The sequence below is a fragment of the Pseudophryne corroboree genome, chromosome 2 (assembly GCF_028390025.1).
Source record: "Pseudophryne corroboree isolate aPseCor3 chromosome 2, aPseCor3.hap2, whole genome shotgun sequence".
In the NCBI taxonomy this organism is placed as follows: Eukaryota; Metazoa; Chordata; class Amphibia; order Anura; family Myobatrachidae; genus Pseudophryne; species Pseudophryne corroboree.
In genome coordinates this window covers 499,113,387-499,138,430 of record NC_086445.1, presented here as the reverse complement: position 1 = coordinate 499,138,430, position 25,044 = coordinate 499,113,387, and the positions used below count along the sequence as shown (strand labels likewise).

The 25,044-nt window shown below is 46.5% G+C and overlaps 1 protein-coding gene across 2 annotated transcripts in view; it reads left to right on the top strand.

Moving 5' to 3' along the window:
- LOC135031181 (AP-1 complex subunit beta-1) overlaps positions 1–25,044 on the top strand; it is a 263,841-nt gene that overhangs the window by 136,687 nt on the left and 102,110 nt on the right. For both annotated transcript variants that reach the window (XM_063953993.1, XM_063953992.1), the window contains exons 6-10: positions 792–912; positions 21,412–21,507; positions 21,826–21,941; positions 22,354–22,519; positions 23,256–23,354. In XM_063953993.1, coding sequence (XP_063810063.1) covers positions 792–912; positions 21,412–21,507; positions 21,826–21,941; positions 22,354–22,519; positions 23,256–23,354 — 598 coding nt within the window. The remainder of the gene's footprint in view (positions 1–791; positions 913–21,411; positions 21,508–21,825; positions 21,942–22,353; positions 22,520–23,255; positions 23,355–25,044) is intronic.

Sequence of the window (25,044 nt, the reverse complement as noted above, 5' to 3'; positions counted from 1 at the left end):
GTGGATCTGGCCTTCTCAATGTATTTTAGGTGGATCTGGCCTTTAGCGATTCAGCAATTTAGGGGCGCCAAAATGAGACTATATCTTGCCCCCCCCCCCAACCTAAAAACGTTCTGACGCCCCTGGTCCCAATGAATAATGTCGGAGAGTGGTATCCAGGCAGGTGAGTAGGCTCAACGCGTTTCACTGGCCACAATATGATCCAGCTTCCTCAGGAGCATAAACTCAGTATGTGCTAGCAATGGACTCTTCCTAAAGCTGATGCCATCATACATACCCATTGTGGAATCGGTAACTATCTTGTGTTACAGTGAATGCTATCTGGAGACTGTCCTAGCCGTAAAGAATATTAAAATGTCAAAGAAGAGCGGATTAACAATATATCTCATCCAAGGAGATATTATGATTTGCAAGTGCTAATATTACTGGGTAATAGGAATCGATTCCTGTATTTTTAATGGTTTAATAAATTGTTATTTTTATATATAAGCAAACCGTCTTTTTATTATTACAGCCAGCGCTGGTACAGTTTTTTTCCTCTTTATTATATTGGGGGACTTGACCATCCCCTTACCAGCTGCTGCTGACTGCGCACTTACATATTTCCTTATCCATTGTCACGTTTTTTTAAGAAGTCGTGGTGCCGTCATGGTTTAAACCAGCCAAACCTGGTCAGTATGGTATATTTTTGGTATACTTAGAGTTTTTATTCTGCATTTTAGTAAAGGTGAATGGATACATAAATAGTTGGAAATTGAATGACTAACCGCTTACTTTCTTTCTTAAACCAGGCCAGAGATCTTGAAGCAAGAAATCAAGGTGTTCTTTGTCAAATACAATGATCCAATTTATGTGAAACTGGAAAAGCTGGATATTATGATACGGCTGGCATCGCAGGCCAACATTGCTCAGGTTAGGGTCACTGTGTACTTCTTCAGTCTTGTTTCATGTGATTATTCCACTCTTGTTTCCTGTGACACATTTTTCCAGCTGTGGTTAAAATGAAAGCCGGTGATTTGCTTTTCAATACTGTCATTTCTGCAGTAGTGATCATGAAGCACTGTTGACACTAGGATTGCTAACAGAAAAGGACATATTTAACCGGCTACTCTAATACCACATGATATCACTTCCACAAATGAATTTTAACCTCTTTACTTAACCTGTAGTTTCGCAGTTTACCAAATCAGTGCAATTATTTATTTTTTAGTACAGCTGCACATTTTAAATTGCAATGTTTGTACAAGAAACTTGTAGATTAAACTATTTTGAGGATTACCATGCAGCTTTGCTAAAAGACAAAAACAAAAAAAAAAAAAGCATTTTAAGGAGCTGATGCAGTTAGCCGCGTGTTGATTACTCCAGATAAAGTGCCCTGAATTTTTCAATTACAGTCCTGCGGTCTCCTCGTGATCAGCCCCAAGACTCTAGTTAACGCACGTTTCTCTTGCATCCAATCTGGGGGACACTGCTTACCATGGGGTGTAGAGAGCACTGTGAGGAGTTGGCACATCAAACTTGTTTGTACTGTAGCTAAGCCCTCTCTTTCACATCCCATAGGCACAACTGGAGCTGATAGGACTACAGTTTACTGCATGTGGAAGTAGGCACTATCGTCACATACAAACACATAAAAATTGGTTATCCACTTTACTGAGTATTCCTATAACCTTTGTATATAAATCATTAACGTAAAAATATTGGTATTTGAATTGTTTTAAGAGTAACAATGTGTTGGCTTTGGCGAAACAATTACCCGTGGTCATTGGATACCCCCCATAGTATCTTGTTTCAAGCGTGGCCAGTTGAAACCTGTATGTAGCACACAGTGATTGATTAATTGGTGTTACTTTGCAAACACACATATACTGTATTTTTTATAGCTTGTCATACAGTACCATGATCCTTGTCCTTCAGATTAATAAAAAAAAACCCAGCTTCTTTCAATACCCCACTCCCCCACCCCCACCCCGTGTCTAGGTGAGTCCCTGCAGTTACTGTTTTTCCAGGAATACCAGTATATTCCCCAACATGATATATCGGGAGCACTAATACCTGGTGAGGTATGGATGTATTTCTAAATTGTTCCATAGCAAATGAGAATAGCTAGTGGGAATGTACTAATAGCCTTGCCTACTGCTTTATTTTTTAAGGGCAGACAGCTATTACTGCTATTGCTATTGCTGCTGATTGCTGTGCAGACCTGGCTACATTAGCTAATGTAGTGCTCCTCTATTTATTCTATTTAAGGCTGTGAATGCTGTTGTGTTCTGTCTGGCTGAAAAACTGTGTTCTTTCTTTGTGGAGCCCTTATCTCTCTCTGTACTGCCAGCTTGAGCGTGGTTTTTTTTTTAATAATACTGTAATTGCCAGTTAAGAAACCGTTTTGCTCCGCTACTTGAACTCTGTTTGTGTTTGATTGTGTTCTGCAGAATTGTTTGGTTTGTGTGGAGGTTTTTTTTCTCTCCGTACGTCAGATTTTTTTTTAAGTCCAAGGCAGCTGTGGTCCCTGTGGTATACTACACCTGTTTCAAGTGTCATGCTAATTTACTTTATCACGGTCAACTGTTGCCCTGTAAGGAATCATGATACAAATGTGTCTAGCGTGTGAGTGACAGGGATTCATGATACAAATGTGTCTGAAGAGTGAGTGGCAGGGATGACATAACCGGCCTGGCCAGGCATGCTCATGGTCCATTGTAGGCCTATCTAAAAGGTCAGAACATCAGAGTCTGAGGCAGCTAGCTATTTACTCTTCCTTAGGGCTTGGTACTGGCTTTACTCCTGTGCTCCTTCCTTACCCACCCACTGCTTCCTTCATCATTCCAGGGTCTTCCGGCAGGGGTCCAGGAGCCTCCTTGAGTCCAGGTTCTGCTACAGAATATGGTGTTAATGACCACTTCTGTGGAAAGACTTTGTGAGGCTACATTTGTTAGAGCAGGCATCCCCAACCTTGGTCCTCAAGGCACACTAACAGTGCAGGTTTTAGTAATATGCTGGCTTAAGCACAGATGGTTAAATCAAAATATCGGAGGTACCAATTAAGTCACCTTTGCTCAAGCATGAATATCATTAAAACCTAGACTGTTGTGATTGAATGATTGATTGCTTCCATAGTCCTTACCTTTTTATGTACTCTCCCAAACACCCCTCCGCCCCCGCCGCCTGGTCGCACTAGACCTTATCGGCCGTTGAGCACCTCTGCGGCACATTGCCGGGTGTGTAGGGCCCATTAGTGTGCCTTGAGGACAGAAGTTGGGAATGTCTTGGCTTGTGGGTCCCACAAATGGCAGGAGTATCTGCAGGTGTCCTTTCAGTAAAAGTCTGATTCAAACTTCTTCCACAAGGTGGAAGAAAAATGAATGTCACAGTTGGATGAATGTTTGCAGGAAAAAAAATTTGTGATCCAATCTCAGGCCATTGGTGGATCATCTTATGTATGTTCTGGTTTATATAGTTGATGCATTTGTGGGTGCAACCCTTAGTATTTCCTGTAATCCAGCCTTGTATGTCAATGCCTGACATATTCTTTGGCTCTTGAGAATTGTTTGATGCTTGATGCCTTTTGTAGGCTCAATTTTGTTTTGTCCACAGTTGGATTCCATTTTAGCAAATTTTGCTGCTGGTAAGGTGGCCTTCCTTACAGTAAAGAATATCCAAGCTGTGCAATCTACGGTTTTGATCCTTTTGGACCTCCGGGAGTTCCAGAGGAGCTCTTCCCAGAACATATTCTGGCAGGTACCGTGGAGTTTACCAGAAGGGCACACAATTGGGACTAGAGATGCTGACGAGCATTCACCATGATGGGCTCTGTCCCCATCAGGACCTGTATGTAATGTGGGCGCCTCTGACAATCTTTTCAAGGAAAGTGGCTGACTTCTTCCTCAGACTAGTGGGTAAGAGGTATTTTGGAAAGCATCTACAGTGATTGCAAAAACTCACTATACTGCGTCTGCTACCTTGAAATAGCTCCCTAGGGCCCACTTTTAGGAAGTTAGGATGTGCTATGAACTGGCTGTGTGCACCTGTGCTACAGCCAATTGCTGTCAGCAGGGTCTTTCCAGCCAATCACCCCAGCCAATTGCCATGCAACCTGCAGTGTCTCCCTCCATTCATGTCAGCCAGCGCATTGCTCTGAATCCTGCTCTCCAGTGGCCCCTCTGCACACCTTACTTACCAGCAACGCTGTGACTCTCCCAGCTGCAGCAGCGTTGTTGCCCCCATCGTGTTGGCGTTGGTGGGGCCCCTCCAACAGCCTGTGCTCCATCCCTGACTCCTTCAGCCAGCTCTCCACACACAGGAAGCCGGGGAGGAGAGCCACGTTTAACAACAGTGTTGCAATTCCAGGCTCCTTCCTTGCTCTATACCGTCTGGCGCAGTCTGAACAACTGAGACTGGGAAGAGGTGAGCAGCACCTGATACAGCTGTCCGGCGCTGCGTGTCCGCTCTTCACATATTGCGCCCCGGCACTTGATGCATCCATAGGGGACTTGGAGAATGCACCGTCTGTTTTGGTGCCCCCTCCCCTGTACTGAATTTGGGGCCTAGCCAACATGTGATGGCATGTTACATGTGAAAAGAAACAATACTTAAAACTTCTAAATTGGTGAAAGGGCCGTTATTAGACCTTGTGAAGCTCAGGGTGCAGGTTTCCTTTCGGTGCCGCCCATGTTTAAAATAGTGTCAGTGCATGCTGGTGGCTTGCAACAACAATATAGGGGCATGGCAGTACGGACGGTGTAATGGTTAGCATTTCTGCCTCACAACACTGAGGTCATGGGTTTGATTACCACCTTGGCCCTAACTCTGTGGAGTTTCTATATTCTCCCCGTGTTTGCATGGGTTCCTCCGAGTACTCCGGTCTCCTCCTACAATCCAGAAATATAGGTTTATTGGCTCCCAACAAAAATGAACCCTGTTGTGTGTTGTAAGGAATATAGATTGTAAGCTTCCATAGGGCAGGGACTGATATGAATGGCAAAGTATTCTCTGTAAAGCTCTTCGGATTATGTGTGCGCTATATAAATAACTGGTAATAATAAATAAATAATGGCTTTATTGGGAATAGGGAGGCCAGTCCCAGGCCATTTTTTCAATCCCGGGTATTGGGATTGAAAAATGGTCATTCCCGGGTTTGGCTTTTCCCTATGTGGCCGCCCCCTCGCCCGCACACATAACACACCATATATCACGGGCGGGTTTGGTGGGAGACACCATCTTCTCTCTCCCGGCGGCCGGTGACAGCACAGCGTGACCTTTCACCGCACGTCACGCTGCGCTGAGGAGCCGGGCAGCATCTGAGTGTCCTGGGGACACTCGACGCTGATCCCTCAATCCCCGGGATTGGAGCCTGGCCGTTTTTGGGCCTAAATCCAGGGATCCTGCCGATTCCGGGATTGGCCTCCCTAATTGGGAAGGTGCGTGGCCACAGAATAGTACCAATTCACATTACACCGCACAGTAATGTCCATTATTCACATTACACCACACAGTGGAGCCCCTTATACATGATATGCAGCCCCTTATACAAGTTACACTATTCTTGAGCCCCTTATACACATTACACCATGGTAGAGCCGCTTTGCAAGTAGCTGTTTTTCTCTTACGTCCTAGGGGATACTGGGAATCCATTTAGTACCATGGGGTATAGACGGGTCCACTAGGAGCCATGGGCACTATAGAAGTTTGATTAGGTGTGCTGGCTCTTCCCTCTATGCCCCTCCTACCAGACTCAGTTTAGAAAATGTGCCCGGAGGAGCCGGTCACTTCTCTGTCAGCTCCTGAAGAGTTTTCTGCATTTATTTTCAGGCATGACTGGATGGCACAAGCGTGCCTGCTTCGTGAGACTTAGGAGGGGGGAATGGCCCTACCTCTCTCTGGGTTAATGGTCCCGTTCACCGCTGACAGGATGCTAGCGCCTGAGGGAACTATTCGCAAGCCCTACCACGGCGAGCATACATTCCCGCAGCACGAAGCCACCCCTAACAGAGCCAGAAGAATTAAGAGTGGTGAGTATCAAGCCGGCGTCCCAGTTAGTGGGTCGCCGGCCATTATGGCGGCATGAGGGTACAGAGACGCACGGCTTCTAAATGGGGCGGACTGCGTCTCCTGACTGTACAGACACAGACGCTGAACAGCGGACACAGTACCCAGACTGGCAGCAAAGCCATAAAAGTAGTCTGCCTCCATTTTATGCACTTAGACACATACAGCCAGTATAAAAACCGCCATTGAGGTTTGGCGCTTCACTATGAGCGGATCCAGCAGCTCACAAATGCCATTTTCCCTACTGCAACTGACACAGACGCTGACTGACTGGGACACGCAGCTCCTCCGGAGAGACTTCAGATTTCCTCAGTTGTACCAGGGTTTCATAGCAGGGGTGGGAGCTATTATTAGTGTACTAAATCCCTAATCTAGGTACTTAGTCTGCAACCCAGCTAAGCTTGGCATTAGCAATAAGGACGCTGTGTTCTGGTTCCATACTCTCTGTGTCTCCCTGGAAGGGCTCTTTGTAGGTTAATTGTGCATTTAACATTTTCCTGTGTGTGTGTGCTGTCACTGTTATAGTATGTCAGACAAAGAGTGTGTTTCATGTAAGGCACAGTGTTCCTCTTCTCCAGGGGGGGTTCACTCGTGTGTACTCAGTGTAGTATCCCTTCCCAGGCTAGTGGGGCAGAACCAGCGTGGCTGGACTCCATTAGGGGAATGATTTCCACAATTTCTACCAAGTTATCTCGGAATGAGAAAGAGACGCAATACTTAAGACAATCTATGACTGAGTTTTTGAAAAAAGACTCAGTCCCCTGCCATTTGTCTGCAAAAACGTACTTTGGCCCATATCCTGCAATCTGACTCTAATGATGAGGAGGGTGAGGTCGACTCAGAGGTGGGGGAGGGTACTCTGTCGCAGGGAATAGAGGTTCTCATAGAAGCTATCAGAGAAGTTCTAAATATTCCTGATAAGGTGACAGAGGAGAGTGAGGAATCTTATTTTAATATAAAGAAGAAATCCTCAGCCACTTTTCGTGTGTCAAAGGAACTAAATACCCTGTTTGAAGAACAGTGGGTTTATCCTGCTAAGAAATGTCAAATCCCCAAATGGTTGTTATCATCTTTTCCTCCTTAGGATAGGAAAAAATGGGAGAATCCACCGGTAATGGATGCATCGGTCTCCAGGCACTCATGTAAAATAGTGTTATCTGTTCCCAGTGCAGCCTCCCTAAAGGAAGCAGCTGATTGTAAGATTGAGACTACACTCAAATCTTTGTATACTGCTGCAGGAGTGGCCCAGAGACCCACTATAGTATGTGGATGGATTACGCGAGCCATTGCTAATTGGTCGGGTAACCAATTGAGAGGTTAGATACCTTGCCTCAAGAAGAGATTATTTTGCTCCTGCAACATATTCAGGGCTCTGTGAACTTTATGGTGGAAGCCATAAAAGAGATAGGCTTGCTTAATGCACGCATTACAGCTATGGCAGTGTCGGCACGCAGGGCCTTATGGCTACGCCAGTGGACTGCGGATGCGGACTCCAGGAAAGGCATGGAAGGCCTACCTTTCACAGGCGAGGCTTTGTTTGGAGATGAATTAGACAAATGGATCTCCAAAGCTACTGCAGGTAAGTCCACATACCTACCTTCTGCAGCTCCCCCAGCTAGGAAGGCCTATTCATGGTCCAACTTACAGTCCTTTTGGACGGCTAAGTTTAGGGGCAAGGCCAGAGGTTCCTCTGCTGCTAGAGGTCCAGAGGTGCTAGAGGTAAACCACGGAAACCAGCTACTGCCGTTTCACAGGGACAGAGTTCAGGCTCTGCTTCCTCAAAGCCTTCCGCATGACGGTGGACCGCGATGCATGTAAGACTGTCGAGTGGGTGCCCGATTAAAATTCTTCAGTCACATCTGGACTAGATTGTGCCAGGATCCCTGGGTCATAGACCTTATATCCCAGGGCTACAGACTTGAGTTCCAGGAGCTCCCACCTCACAGATTCTTCAAATCAGGCTTACCAGTTTCACAAGAGGCAGTTATAACCTTACAGGACGCCATTCAAATACTGTTACAGACCCAGGTGTTGTTCCAGTTCCACCTCATCTTCAAAACAAAGGTTACTATTTCAGCTTGTTTGTAGTACCGAAGCCTAACGGTTCGGTAAGACCGATTCTGAACCTCGAGTCGTTAAACCCATACTTACGAGTGTTCAAATTCAAGATGGAGTCTCTAAGAACAGTGATCTCAGGTCTGGAGGGAGGGGTAATTCCTAGAGTCTCTGGATATCAAGGATGCGTACCTTCATATTTCGATCTGGCCGCCTCATCAGGCTTATCTACGGTTTGCACTGTAGGACTGTCACTACCAGTTCCAGGCCCTACCATTTGATCTCTCCACGGCACCGAGGGTGTTCACCAAAGTGATGGCAGAGATGATGTTAATACTCCGCAAACAAGGAGTGAACATAATTCCGTACCTGGACGATCTTCTGATTAAGACACTGTCCAGGGAGCGGTTGTTGGACAACATTGCTCTCTCAACCAGATTACTCCTCGTTCACGAGTGGATTCTGAACCTACCAAAATCCCAATGAGACCCAACACAGAGGCTTCCTTTCCTGGGAATGATACTGGACACAGAGTCTCAGAAAGTATTCCTTCCCTTGGAAAAGGCAATGTTAATCCAGTCGATGGTTCAGGTTGTCCTGAAGCCAACCCAGATCTCCGTGCATCTCTGCATACGCCTTCTGGGGAAAATGGTGGCCTCTTACAAGGCGATTCAATACGGAAGGTTTCATGCGAGGCCCTTCCAGCTGGATCTGTTGGACAAGTGGTCTGGATCGCACCTTAACATGCACCAGTGGATTCGTCTTTCTCCAGTAGCCAGGAACTGCCTCCTGTGGTGGGTACAAACTTTTCATCTAGTCGAGGGTCAGAGGTTCGGGATTCAGAATTGGATTCAGCTAACTACAGATGCGGTCCTCAGAGGTTGGGGCGCAGTTTCAGGGAAGATGGTCAAGTCAGGAAGTCGTCCTTCCAATAAACATCTTGGAACTCAGGGCTATCTACAACGCCCTTCAGCAGGCCACATTTCTTCTTCAGAATCAGGCTATTCGGGTCCAGTCGGACAATGTGACGGCAGTGACATACATAAACCAACAGGGCAGAACGAAAAGCAGGGCCGCAATGTCAGAGGTGTCAAGAATTCTCCTCTGGGCGGAAAAACACGCCGTGGTGTTGACGGCGGTTTTCATTCTGGGAGTAGACAACTGGGATGCAGACTTCCTCAGCAGACACGACCTGCACCCGGGGGAGTGGGGCCTTCACCCAGAGGGGTTCCGGTGGTTAACACGTCGGTGGTGATATCCACAAATCAACATGATTGTCTCTCGACTCAACAAGAAGCTCAAGCGGTATTGTTCCAGGTCGAGAGACCCACAAGCAGTGGCGGTAGACGCTCTGACAACTCCGTGGGTCTACCAGCTGGTGTACGTGTTTCCTCCACTTCCTCTGATCCCAAGAATTCTAAAAAGAATAAAAAGGGAAAAGGTTCAAGCAATACTCATTGCTCCGGACTGGCCAAGAAGGGCCTGGTATACGGATCTTCTCGAGATGCTGCTCGAAGATCCGTGTCCTCTAACTCTTCGCGAGGATCTTCTGCAGCAGGGCCCGTTCGTCTACCAAGACTTACCGTGGCTACGTTTAACGGCATGGAAGTTGAACGGCTGATTCTAGCCAGGAGAGGATTCCTGACAAGGTCATCCAGACTATGATCCAAGCCAGAAAGGGGGTAACGTCTAAACATTACCACCGTATTTGGCAGAAATATGTCTCTTGGTGTGAGAGCAGACCGTTTTCTGTGGTGGAATTCATCTGGGACGTTTCCTGATTTTTCTGCAGTCGGGAGTGGATCTGGGCCTACGTTTAGGCTCCATAAAAGTCCAGATTTCGGCTTTGTCTATTTTCTTTCAGAAACAATTTGCTTCTCTCCCTAAGGTCCTGACGTTCTTGAAATGTGTTCTGAACATCCAACCTCCCTTTGTGCCTCCCACGACACCTTGGGATCTCAATTTGGTGCTGCAGTTCCTCCAATCGGACTGTTTTGAGCTGTTACAGGAGGTAGATGTAAAGTACCTTACATAGAAGACCGTCACACTGTTGACCTTGGCTTCAGCAAGACGTGTGTCGGAGTTGGGGGCGTTGTCTTACAAGAGCCCCTACCTGATCTTCCATGAGGACAGAGCTGAACTCAGGACTCGTCAGCAATTTCTTCCTAAGGTGGTGTCCGCGTTTCACATAAACCAGCGTATTGTGGTTCCAGTTGTTTCGAACACCTCTGCTACTTCAAAGTCTTTGGATGATGTGTGGGCTTTGAAGGTAAAGAGAACAGCATGTAAAGAGAACAGCTTGTCACAGGAAATCGGACTCACTGTTCGTTCTCTATGATCCCAATAAGATTGGGTGTCTTGCTTCAAAGCAGTCAATTGCACACTGGATCAGGCTCACTGTCCAGCATGCTTATTCCACGGCAGGCTTGCAGGGTCCAAAATCTGTACAGGCCCACACTACTAGGTCGATGGGTTCTTCTTGGGCGGCTGCCCGGGGTGTCTCTGCTATACAGCTACTTGGTCAGGTTCAAACACGTTTACTAACTTTTACAAGTTCGATACTTTGGCCTCTGAGGACCTTCAGTTTTGTCAATCTGTTGTGCAGGAACCTCAGCACTCTCCCACCCGACTTGGAAGCCTTGGTACTTCCCCATGGTACTAAATGGATTCCCTGTATCCCCTAGGACGTAAGAGAAAATTGGATTTTATTTACCTACCGGTAAATCATTTTTCTCGTAGTCTGTAGGGCAGTGTTTTTCAACCACTGTGCCGTGGCACACTAGTGTGCCCTGAGCAGTCTCCAGGTGTGCCGCGATAGAGCAGAGCCAGGCCCGTCACTGTTTTGCCGCTACTGAAGCCCTGGAACGATCAATGCTGGTGGGTTTAGTGGTTGCAGAGCCAGTTCTAATTTTGGGCCCGGGCAGTGTTGGGCTCTTCTGGCTTTCTCAGATGTGGCTCATGCATTACCTATGGAGAAGCTGCGACATGACATCCTAGGACACGCAACTGCACCATGCATCACTATTATATTTGAATGTGCCTTGGCAATATTTAAATCTTGTTCAGTGTGCCGTGAGTTGTAAAAGGTTGTAAATCTCTGCTGTAGGGGATACTGGGTGCCCGCCCGGTGCTTCGTTCTTCCTGCATGGTCCATTGTTTAACTGCTTTTTTTTTTTTCAGCTATTGCTGTTCGTATTTACAAGTTTTGGTTAGCATGGCTTTCCTCCTGTTATGATTATGCTGGTTTGAAATCTCACCACTTTCCTTTTCTATATCCTTATCTCAAAGTATGTCTGTCTCCTCGGGCACAGTTTCCTAGACTGAGTCTGGTGGGAGGGGCATAGAGGGAGGAGCCAGCACACCTAATCAAACTTCTATAGTGCCCATGGCTCCTAGTGGACCCGTCTATACCCCATGGTACTAAATGGACCCCAGTATCCTCTACGGACTACGAGAAAAGGATTTACCGGTAGGTAATTAAAATCCTATTTTAACTATGTACTTTAATTCAAATAAATTAAAAACACTATATATGCCCCAACTGTCCTGACCTCACAACCCTCCAGTTCCTCAATGAAAATAAAGCCCCAAATGTGACCCCCCCCCCCACAGACATGTGAACCCCCAATTCTCTGAATGAAAATACTGACCCCCACCCCCAGATCTGATAATCTCCCAATGCCTCAATGAAAATAATTCCCAAATGTGACGACCCCTCCCCCCAAACTCTCAATACCTCAGTGAAAATAATACCCTATGCTTCAATGAAAATAATGTGCCAGAATTGCCTGAGAAGCCTCTTGCCTGCCCAATTCCCTATCTAGTCTCTGAGTCCAAGTCCGTGTGCGCCCCCTCTGCTTCTCTTCCTCATGCTGTGTGGCTGCCAGGACAGAGGCCCATGGGAAGTGTGGAAGGGGGAGGGGGGGGGGGGGCAGCAGCGTTCCCAGTAACTTTTTTGCCGCCCGGAGCTCACGCTCTGTGTCACAAGGTGTTCACCATGTCACACAGTGTTTGCCTAGTTGGTACAGCACTGAGGGCTGGAATGAATGGCCTCATTTCAATCACAAAGTGCAGCAGTTACAGGGCTTGGACCAGGGATCCTCAGACTGTACATGTAGATGCTTACATGTTTTTCTCCGCTGATTCCTCCGATTCCCTGGGTTTTCAAGACCGCAACTACTGCCATCATACCAGTGATTCTTGAAGGGATTGGTATACCAATGTCGTCCTATTGCCAGCTGTACCCCTGTAGTGACTTCCTGCCCTTAAAGATTTGCTTACTCAAGGTCCTATCGTGTCGGTAGACTTAGCTTGGTTGTCTTTAACGGCATGGTTTTGAAGCTGTGAGCCCCTCGGCTAAGGGTTTATTTTTACACTGTCATTCTGGAGATAATTAGTGGCAGTAAACCGGTGTCTTACAAAATCTGTCACAGGGTTTGAAAGATGTATGTCGCTTGGTGCGAAGAGAAGTAGATTCATACTTTACAACGCCTTTCGTCCTTTTTGCGGGATGATCTGGACAAAGGCTTAAAATTTACTTTTTTAAAGAGACAGGTTTTTTCCAGAAAAAGTTGTCCTCTGTTTCTGAGATCCAGACATTACATGTTCACCCCCCATATGTACTGCCGGGACCTTAATTTGGTGATAGCGGCATTGCAAAAGCCTCCTTTTGAGCTTCTGGACTTGATAGAGTTTATGTATCTCACGCGGAAGGCAGCTTTCTTATTACCCATTTCTTTTATAAGACGCGTATCAGAGCTAGAAGCTCTATGCCTGTCTCCATATTTGATTTTTCACAAGATAAGACTGCTCAGGCCAGTACTGTTTTTTTCACCCCAAGGTGGTTTTTAGTGTTCATTTAAATCTGGAAATTATTATTCATGACCTGTCTCAGGCTTTGTCATTAGGTGAACATGATGGCATGTCCTTGCTGGATGTTGTGCGAGTCTTATAAGTATATGTAGATCACTCTGTTTCCTTGTCATAGTCAGATAGTCTCTTTGGTCTGTATGATGCACACGAGAAGTTGGCCTGCATCCAAATTGTCTGTATCACGATGGATAACAGCAGCCATACATTAGGTATACATTTGTTGTAGCTCATTCTACCAGATCAGGTAGTGCCTTTTTGGTGACGCGGCATGTTGAGTCCATGGACGCAAGACGGCCACCTGGATATCTGTTCATATAGATTCAATGTGCTTGTAGTTATTGATGCCAGCTTTAGTAGCGGAGCGCACCCATCTACAGGGACAGCTGTGGAACATCAACATGGTGTGCGGTGTCCCCCAGATAGGATACAATAGAAAATTGTATTTTTGATTCGCATTGTTAAATCTGTTTACCTTAATCCATCTAGGGGGCACTTCATTCCCACCCATGTTTTGTTGTCACTATATGTGTTTCATTCTAATACCTTGTTTCCACTAACCCTCGCCCTCCTTTACACCTCAAAATCTCGGTCCGTCCTGGGTCGCTGAACACTAATTCAAGCCATGTCACAGCTGCTTGAAACACTGTTCACATGGCAGGTTGGACCTAGGTTAGTGGCGCGTCTTCCTTCTGCCGTCTCTACCTATGCTTTTAGTGTGACCCGAATCGGTTTGCTCGTTTATACCGCACCATTACCCAGGTACTTCCCGGGTTCGACACCAGTAGCTACCAGGGTCGGATTCCCGGGTAACGCGACCCAGGTTATTTTTCTGAGACCCTTTGCAACCAAACTTGGGTCCAGGTTGCCTCAGCAATAACCTGGGATATAAGTTTGGTGTGAAATGTAGTATTATTCAGTGTTGTTTCTCTGACGTCCTAGTGGATGCTGGGTACTCCGTAAGGACCATGGGGTATAGACGGGCTCCGCAGGAGACTGGGCACTCTTAAAAGAAAGATTAGGTACTATATCTGGTGTGCACTGGCTCCTCCCTCTACGCCCCTCCTCCAGACCTCAGTTAGTATCTGTGCCCGGCCAGAGCTGGATGCACCCTAGGGGCTCTCCTGAGCTTCCTAGAAAAGAAAGTATTTGTTAGGTTTTTTATTTTCAGTGAGATCTGCTGGCAACAGACTCACTGCTACGTGGGACTGAGGGGAGAGAAGCGAACCTACCTGCTTGCAGCTAGCTTGGGCTTCTAAGGCTACTGGACACCATTAGCTCCAGAGGGATCGAACACAGGCCCAGTCCTCGGTCGTCCGGTCCCGGAGCCGCGCCGCCGTCCCCCTTGCAGAGCCAGAAGAACGAAGAGAAGTTGAAAATCGGCGGCTGAAGACTCCGGTCTTCATTAAGGTAGCGCACAGCACTGCAGCTGTGCGCCATTGCTCCCTTAGCACACCACACACTCCGGTCACTGATGGGTGCAGGGCGCTGGGGGGGGGGGGGGGGCGGGGCGCCCTGGGCAGCAATTAGATTACCTTACTTGGCGAAAAGCACAAAATACAGTCTGATAAACTGTATATGTGCATTAACCCCGCCATTAAAGTACATAAAAGGACAGAAGCCCGCCGCTGAGGGGGCCGGGCCTTCTTCCTCAGCACACCGGTGCCATTTTCTCTTCACAGCTCAGCTGGAAGGAAGCTCCCCAGGCTCTCCCCTGCAGTATCCTGGTACACAAAGGGTAAAAAAGAGAGGGGGGGCACATAAATTTAGGCGCAAAACTGTGTATATAAGCTGCTATAGGGGAAAAATCACTCAGTATAGTGTACATCCCTGTATTATATAGCGCTGTGGTGTGTGCTGGCATACTCTCTCTCTGTCTCTCCAAAGGGCCTGGTGGGGGAACTGTCTTCAAATAGAGCATCCCCTGTGTGTGTGGTGTGTCGGTACGCGTGTGTCGACATGTCTGAGGTAAAAGGCTCCTCTCTAAGGAGGTGATAGAGCGGATAAGGGTGTGGGAGGGTGTCTCCGTCAACAACGCCGACACCTGTTTGGATATGTGTAAGTGCTGAGGTAAAATTATTGCACAAAAGGTTAGGGAACAGAAAGGAAATCTACCCTGGTCTGTCCCTATGTCACAGAGTCCTTCAGAGTCTCTCTATGCTCACTATCCAAAATAACAAAGTATCGACACGGAGTTTAACTCCACTGTCGACTACGATAATGCAAAGTTACAGCCAAGAGGGCTAAAAGATATTCAATATATGATTATTGGAATAAAAGATGATTTGCATACCACTGATGACTCATCTGTCCCTGACACGAGAGTACACATGTTAAGGGGAAGACTGCTGAGGTAAATTTCCCTCCTCTCATGAGGAAAAAGAGCGGGAATCTCCAGACAAGAGACGGCAGCTTCCCACAAGAGAATTCTCAGGCTGTATCCTTTCCCCTCTAGGGCCAGGATGTGTTGAGAATCTTCCCCTTGGGTGTCCTGTTTGCACTAGCTATTCTCAGGGATCCTGCAGATAGTGTGCACATTCTAGTATACTACCCAGACCGGCGATTGTGTCGGCATGGGTTTATAGCGCTGTGGCAGCGTGGACAGGTACCTTATCAGCAGAGATTGAGACCCTAGTATGCATATAAATATTTTAAGATGCTGTCTTAAGTGATAGATATATAATTATAAAGCATGCACAAAGGGACATGAGTATACTGGGTCCTAGAGACAAAATCTATGTCGATTTCTGCTTGACGTGTCCTGTAGAATATACAATTGGACAGATGATGCCGACTTAAGAGGCATATGGAAGGCTGAGGATTGTGTGGAGAAAGGTTCTCGGGCCTGGTCTCCACAGCTATAGCTGGTAATTCTGATATTTTGCCTTATATTCCTGCACAGCCTAGGAAAGCACGACATTATTAAATGCAGCTTTTCGAATAAAGAAACAAGAAAGTCTGAGGTGCGTCCTTTCTTGTCAGAGCCGGGGGCAGAGGAAAGAAGCTGTACAACACAGCTAGTCCCCAGGAACAGAAGTCCTCCCCGGCCTCTACAAAAATCCACCGCATGTCGCTGGGGCTCCACAGGCGGAGCTAGGCCCGGTGGGGACAAGCCTTCGTAAGTTCAGCCACAAGTGGGTTCACTCCCTGTTAGATCCCTGGGCAATAGAAATTGTATCGCAGGGATACAGGCTGGACTGTGAGAAGATGCCCCCTCACCGAGGACCCGGCGGGCTTCCCCCCAAGGGAGGGAGCCAGTGTTAACTGCAATTCGTAAATTGTATCTTCAACAGGTGGTGGTCAAGGGTCCCCTCCTTCAACAAGAGGGTGTTATTATTCGACCATGTTATAATCCCGAAACCAGACGGTTCGGTTAGACCCATATTGAATTAAAATCCCTGAACATATACCTGAAAAGGTTCAGGTTCAAGATGGAATCGCTAAGAGCGGTCATTGCAAGCCTGAAAGGAATCGGGACATAAGGGATGCATACCTTCGTGTCCCCATTTATCCACCTCATCAGGCATACCTCAGAATTGCGGTACGGGATTGTCATTACCAATTTCACCAAGGTAATGGCGGATATGATGGTGCTCCTGCGGAAGCAAGGTGTCACTATTATCACATACTTGGATGATCTCCTCATAAAAGCGAGATCAAGAGAGCAGTTGCTGGACAGCGTATCACCTTCTCTGGAAGTGAAACGGCAACACGACTGGATTCTATATATTCCGAAGTCGCAGTTGGTTCCTACAGCTCATCTGCCTCGCCTAGGCATGATCCTAGACACAGACCAGAAGAGTGTTTATCTCCCGATAGAGAGAGCTCAGGAGCTCATGACACTGGTCAGGAATCTATTGAAAACCAAAACAGGTGTCAGTGCATCACTGCACTCGAGCCCTGGGAAGGATGATGGCATCATACGAGGCCATCCCCTTCGGCTGGTTCCATGCAAGGACAATGGAACTTACTGGACAAGTGGTCCGGATCACATCTTCAGATGCATCGGTTAATCACCCTATCCCCCAGGGCCAGGGTGTCTCTCCTGTGGTGGCTGCGGAGTGCTCACCTTCTCGAGGGCCGCAGAGTCGGCATTCAGGACTGGGTCCTAGTGACCATGGATGCAAGCCTCCGAGGGTGGGGGGCAGTTACACAGGGAAGAAAATTCCAAGGTTTGTGGTCAAGCCAACAGACTTGCCTTCACATCAATATCCTGGAACTAAGGGCCATATACAACGCCCTAAGTCAAGCTGAGTTCCTGCTTCGCGACCAACCGGTTCTTATCCAGTCAGACCGCAGGGGCTCATGTAAACCGCCAGGGCGGCACAAGGAGCAGGGTGGCGAGGGTAGAAGCCACCAGAATTCTTCGCTGGGCGGAGAATCAAGTAAGCGCACTGTCAGCAGTGTTCATTCCGGGAGTGGACACGACCTCCACCCGGGTAAGTGGTGACTTCATCAGGAAGTCTTCACGCAGTTTTGCAAATTGATGGAAACTGCCTCAGGTGGACTACATGGCGTCCCACCTCAATAAAAAGATAAAAAAGGTTTTACGCTGGGTCAAGGGACTCTCAGGCGATAGCTGTGGTCGCACTAGTAACACCGTGGGTGTTCCAGTCGGTCTATATATTCCCTCCTCTTCCTCTCAGACCCAAGGGCTGAGAATTGTAATAAACGGAGGAATGTGAACAATATTCTTTGCTCCGGATTGGCCAAGAAGGACTCGGTACCCGGAACTGCAAGAAATGCTCTCAGAGGACCCATGGCCTCTGCCTCTCAGTCAGGACATGTTGCAACAGGGACCCTGTCTGATCCAAGACTTACCGCGGCTGCGTTGGACGGCATGGCGGTTGAACGCCGGATCCTAGCGGAAAAGGGCATTCCGGATGCAGTTATTCCTACGCTGATAAAGGCTAGGAAAGACGTGACAGCAAGACTCTTTCACTGTATATGGCGAAAATAGGTTGCTTGGTGTGTGGCCGGGAAGGCCCTACAGAGGAATTCCAGGGGGGTCGATTCCTGCACTTCCTACAGTCAGGAGTGACTATGGGCCTAAAATTAGGTTCCATAAAGGCCAAGATTTCGGCCCTATTCCTTTTTCTCTCAAAAAGAACTGGCTTCACTGCCTGAAGTTCGGACGTTGTTACAGGGGTGCTGCATATTCAGCCCCTTTTGTGCCTCCAGTGGCACCTTGGGATCTTAACGTGTGTTGGATTCCTAAAATCCCACTGGTTTGAGCCACTTAAGACCGTGGAGCTAAAATATCTCACGTGGAAAGTGGTCATGCTTTTGGCCTTAGCTTGGACTAGGCGTGTGTCAGAATTGGCGGCTTTGTCATGTAAAAGCCCATATCTGATCTTCCATATGGAAAGGGCAGAATGGAGGACTCGTCCCCAATTTCTCCCTAAGGTGGTATCATCGTTTCATTTGAACCAACCTATTGTGGTGCCTGCGGCTACTAGGGACTTGGAGGATTCCAAGTTGCTGGACGTAGTCCGGGCCCTGAAACTTTGTTTCCAGAAAAACTGACTCGCTATTTATCCTGCATGCACCCAACAAGCTGGGTGCTCCTGCTTCAAAGCAGACGATTGCTCGCTGGATCTGTAGCACGATTCAGCTTGCACATTCTGCGGCTGGACTGCCGCATCCTAAATCAGTAAAAGCCCATTCCACGTGGAAGGTGGGCTCTTCTTGGGCGCGGCCCGAGGGGTCTCGGCTTTACAACTTTGCCGAGCTGCTACTTGGTCGGGTTCAAACACTTTTGCAAAATTCTACAAGTTTGATACCCTGTCTGAGGAGGACCTTGAGTTTGCTCATTCGGTGCTGCAGAGTCATCCGCACTCTCCCGCCCGTTTGGGAGCTTTGGTATAATCCCCATGGTCCTTACGGAGTTCCCAGCATCCACTAGGACGTCAGAGAAAATAAGAATTTACTCACCGGTAATTCTATTTCTCGTAGTCCGTAGTGGATGCTGGGAGCCCGTCCCAAGTGCGGACTCTCTGCAATACATGTATATAGTTATTGCTTAACTAAAGGGTTATTGTATGAGCCATCTGTTGAGAGGCTCAGTTATTGTTCATACTGTTAACTGGGTATAGTTATCACGAGTTGTACGGTGTGATTGGTGTGGCTGGTATGAGTCTTACCCTGGATTCCAAATCCTTTCCTAGTAATGTCGGCTCTTCCGGGCACAGTTTCCCTAACTGAGGTCTGGAGGAGGGGTGTAGAGGGAGGAGCCAGTGCACACCAGATATAGTACATAATCTTTCTTTTAAGAGTGCCCAGTCTCCTGCGGAGCCCGTCTATACCCCATGGTCCTTACGGAGTACCCAGCATCCACTACGGACTACGAGAAATAGAATTACCGGTGAGTAAATTCTTATTTTTAATAGCTGGCCTCTATTTTGTTGCTTTATAAAGTCTATCTGAAGTCTTGTTAGCTCTGGTGGGGCTTATGGGATTTAGAGGGGAGAGCTTAGCTACAAACAAATGTAATTTGATGTGCTAACTCCTAATAGCGGCCTCTACACCCCATGGTGTACAGTGGATTAAGATAAATAGATTTAGCGGTGAGTACCAAAATTCTTTTTTTTTCTTTTTGCACTTCCACATGGTGTGGGCAGAAATGAGCCTGCATCTCTGGTCTGATCATGGGTTTTTAATTTAATAGATCTGGACAATTGACCCAAGGTTACAGATCACACGGATCAACACATGGCTATTTTAGTCTTTCCCTAATTATGCGCCTAATTCAGACCTGATTGTAGCAACAAATTTGTTAGCAGATAGGCAAAAACATGTGCACTGCAGGAGGGGGGGTGGGTGGGGGGTGCATATATATAACTTGCAGAGAGATTAGATTTCGGTGGGGTGTGTTCAAACTGAAATCTAAATTGCAGAGTAAAAATAGAGCAGCTAGTATTTACCCTGCACAGAAACATAATAACCCACCCAAACATAACTCCCTGCACATGTTACATCTCCCCCCCCCCCCCCTCCTGCAATGCACATGGTTTTGCCCATCTGCTAACAAATTTGCCGCTACGATCAGGTCTGAATTAGGCCCTATGTCTCTCCCTATTCCAATTTAACTACCCTCCCAAACCTTAGCTAATAAATAGGACAAAAAGTTGAAATAATAAAGAATGACATGCCCATTGTGCTTGATGTAACGCCGGTGTGAATGCTTTGGTCTGTGAATTCTTTAATCTGTTGTATGTGAAAGATTTGTTATCAATCAGCAAATCGAATTCTCAAGTTCTGTCTTTTGAATTGCCACCATGTGATACAAGCAGGGGCGGATTGGAACTACCTTGTCCTGGTCCGTGTGTGTGTTTTTTTTTTTGTTTTTTTAAATCCTCCTGTTGGGGACCATGTGTATTATTTCACCCTGCGGGGTACAATGCATTTATTTATTTTTTGCTAATAAGGCAAATGTGTTTAGTCTTTTACTGTGGGAACCAATGGTTGTTTGTTTTTTTACCCACCCCTCAACAGAACTCGCCTCTATTGCATACCTACCCACTCTCACGGTGAATTGATGCTGTGTCCTTGCACCTGTGTGCATGCGTCTATTCACATAGCCCCTTCCCCCCCACCACCCACCGTGGGACAGGCCCAGAAAAACAGGACAGTTGGGAGATATGCACTTAGAATTGCTTTCACAAATATCCCGGGCTAGTTTTTCAGTTTCATTCAACCCTGGGTACAAGATACGAAAAGTACAATCTAAATAATACAAACTTTTTCTGGATGATAAAAAATCATATAATTTACATATCTGATGTGTTTTTATATATAAAATATGTCAGTAATTTAGGTAGCTTTATCACTTCAAATTTTATTTTACTTTTCCACTTGGACAGGTCATGGAATACTAATAATTGTATGAAGTGCTTTATAAAGTATGTATGCACTGTTACAAGCATTTTGCTTCTATTGAATCATCCTGTTTAAATTTAATGGGCCTTTGCCGTTTCATCTCTGTCTGTTTGCAATTGACACTTTACTGTTGTATGCTATTGAAACAGTGTAGCTATTCCACATAGGTTGGGGCTGGGAGACTGGCGCTCGGGATCCCAGAGGTCAGCATACTGATCCTGGCAGCAGAATGCCGGCGGGGTGGTATCTTGAGCGCAACAAAGCCCCTTGCGGTGCTCGCCACACGTTCTAGTCTAGGAATAGTCCCTGTGGGTAGGCATTCTGTCTTCTGGCATTTATTTGCTCGGGATCCTGGCGTCGGCATGGTGACCGCTGGGATCCCGGGCGGCAATCACATGACCACATCCCTTCCAGGGTTGAGGCTGGGATCCCAGAGGTCAGCATATGCATAATGCAATGCTAATAAGCTAGCGGTTTTCATTTGTTTTAATGTAATTGAATCTAATGCTTTGGTTGGATGACAAAAAGCACGGTGTTCATGGTCACACCATATCTCTCTGTCAGGTGTTGGCTGAGCTGAAGGAATATGCTACTGAAGTGGATGTTGATTTTGTCAGGAAGGCAGTCCGTGCCATTGGCAGATGTGCCATCAAAGTTGAGGTAAGTTTCACACCACAAATGCTTAGTCATTTATTACATTGGTCGCATATGAGAATCTGCATAGATTAGAGGTATCATTTCTAGGCTGTTATTCCATTGTGTTATTTTATAATGGGTGTATTGTTTGTACTTAGTTTTATTGTATTTTACAGATTGGTTTATAAAAATAAAGATATTTTTTTCTTAATTCTCATTTATTTGTATTGTATCCATCGCACACCAATTTTTCCCATTACCCATTTTTCTTCTGATCTTTGGGGGAGTATTATTTCATCCATTGTTGAGTGTCGTGTGCAATATATGCTACTTGTTCCCCAGCAATCTGCAGAGCGCTGCGTGAGCACCCTCCTTGACCTCATCCAGACAAAGGTGAACTACGTGGTACAAGAAGCTATTGTCGTCATTCGGGACATCTTCCGCAAGTACCCCAACAAGTACGTCTGTCCTAGTTGAGATTTATAGATGGATAGTCATTTTGAAATGAAAATAGAAAAAATGCTATGAAATAATTGGGCTAATTTAATATAATGGGGGGAATCCGAATAGCTAATTGATCCTCTGGGAGCTGTTCAGTTTGCCCCAAAAGCTGACAGTATCAGGTGAAAGAAATAACCGATAACTGACCCGTTGTTGTGATCATGGCCATGTGGAATCACATGGATCCAGGAACTTATCCCGAATCCATGTATTTTCGGTCGGAAAAAAAACTGGCTACAATTTGAATTGTCTAATAATAACCATCAGGCAAAAATCTCCTTTTTTTTTTGTGCGCAATCTTAACGGGAATAATTGGATTCCCTCCTATGTCTGAATCTGTGAGCATATGTTTTCCATTGTGTGCGGCAGGTATGAAAGCATCATTGCCACTTTATGTGAGAATCTGGATTCCCTGGATGAGCCCGACGCCCGAGCTGCCATGATCTGGATTGTTGGAGAATATGCTGAGCGCATTGACAATGCTGATGAACTGCTGGAGAGCTTTTTGGAAGGATTCCATGATGAGAGCACACAGGTAACTCTGTGCACAATAGTGACCATCATTTCATTCTATCTTTCCAAACTGGTGGCTAATGGCCACTCCTGTGCTCTCCTAGGAGCTCTACTTGAGACGTTTAATATGGAAACTGAGAGGCAGTTGAAGAAATGAATTCTATCGGACACTGCTTGAAGTTCAAGTAACAGCTGTCTGTAGAATCTGGAAATTGTTTTGCAGTTGTCTTTAATGTATTTGTTTACTCCCTCAGCCTAATAAGCTACAGTATTGTGATTACTAAGGAGGAGAGGGTGATATAGGATAATTGTATTGCTATAACATCGTTGGCTGCCATTACCATGTTGGGCGGGCTTGCTCTGTGCTGAGCGGCCCCCCAGTATGCAAGTGATAGCAGTTGCAGTTTTGCTATTTTAGTAACTGAAGCTGAATAAGGTAGTTTATCAGATGCAGCTACTGTTATTGGACATTACTACAGTTATCACAGCTACTGCTGGTATATTATGTTGCATTACTGTGACTGTAACACATTTTATTGGACACTACATTATCTTGTAATTTGAATCCAGAGTAAATGATTGTAAATTGGGGATTATTGAAATCTTGGTATTTATACATTTAGTACCTTTGCATCTGACATATATGGTTGCCAAGTTAATCAGGAAGGAAAATGTTTTTACACCTTTTGTTTCCACAAATACCCTTTTTGTTGCACTGACTTTAAAAGTGTTAATATAACAATGATTATCTTCTGTAGGTGCAGCTCACTCTTCTGACTGCCATTGTCAAACTGTTCTTGAAGAAACCATCGGAGACGCAAGAGTTGGTACAACAAGTTCTCAGTCTAGCTACTCAGGTATTTCAGTATGCCATTTTGCAACTTATTGCCTATTAAGTGAAATGGACCACCTTGAGTTTAACCACTTAACTGACGATTTTTCCCTTCAAAAGCGTTAACATTAGTTTCTAAAATGTATTTTATTTAATAAAGTTGAAAAAGTATTTTTTTTTAATATTTAAACATTATATTATGCACATCAGAATTGATCTCCTCTTCAAAAACGGGGGACAGGGTGGGACGACACAGTTGCATGAAATCTGACCATGCCAGTTAAGTGGTTAATGGGTCGATTCAATTACAAGTGATATTGGAACGATGCATGTGATGTGCCTTTTGGTTAGAGTGTAAACGATGATAACAGCACCCATCATCACTCTTACATCGCCCCAACATTATACATGTTACCTCACATTCCCATTGGGGTATGCTGGAAAATACACTATGGCTGGGATGTAATGAAGTCCAAGTTTGGCGGCCATGCGGTATGCCAGCCTAACTCTAACTTTTTTTTGAAGGGGCACTCATGTACAAGGCTAAACCATGCCTTGTACCTGATTGCCCCTTTAAAAAAGTCAGAGTTTGGTCGGAATCCAGCACGGCCGGTGAATTAAGACTTAAGGAAGTCCATCATGTACAGGTGATGTGCCCACTGTAACTCACCCATACACAGTGGCGTAACTGCCATGGGTGCAAGGGGTGTGGCTGCTATGGGGCCCAGGTTGCCTCACGCACTTATTTGGGAGACTAGGAACATGGGACATGCTTGATCTGCTCAGATGTGCTGTGCCCCACGGGCATGCTCTGTGTCTAATGGGCCCTACACACTGGCAGATCCACCGCCAAGCTGCCCGACAACGGATACGGCCGGGGCAGGGGGGCAGTGACGGGGGGAGTGAAGTTTCTTCACTCCCCCGTCACTCGGCTCCATAACAATGCAGGCAAATATGGACGACAACGTCCATGTTTGCCTGCATGAACAATCGACGGGGCACCAGCGATGAACGAGCGCAGGGCCGTGCATCGTTCATCACTGGTGCCTCCACACTGAAAGATATGAACGGTATCTCGTTCATTAATGAACGAGATCGTTCATATCTTTGAGTATTATCGCCCAGTGTGTAGGGCCCATAACACTGGCCGCATTGGCTGTACTTGGGTAGGAGAGAGGGGCCATAGGGTGGGGGGCGCGGCTATTGCTTTAGACCACCCTCCATGTTCGGCTGTTGCCAAGGTAGCAATGGGCATTTCCAGGTGGCTCAGACACTACCCAGGCGTGACCCTACTGACGGTTGTGCGATTTCATATGTTATGCTTAGGATGTTCCCATCCACCTATAGTGATCTAATGACTGACGCTACAGGGCAGGCTGTGGTGAAGACTGGAGTTGGGCTGGGCGGTTCTGAACTCGTGAGCAGCAGTCAGGCCACAGGTGATGACTTTGTACTGCACAGTGGGGTGCTCAAGGGCTGAGCCTGCCATGTTCAGTATTTAATTTTTCTTTGTGTAGGGTTGGGCAATGTATTTTCTGCTGCGGGGTACACTGGGCTCCACAAGGATTAACATCGATGTGTAGAGTAGGATCTTGATCCGAGGCACCAACAGGCTCAAAGCTTTGACCTTCTTCCCAAGATGCATAGCGCCGCCTCCTATATCACCCCGCCTCCATGCACAGGAGCTCAGTTTGTAGTTGGTGCCTGCAGTAGCA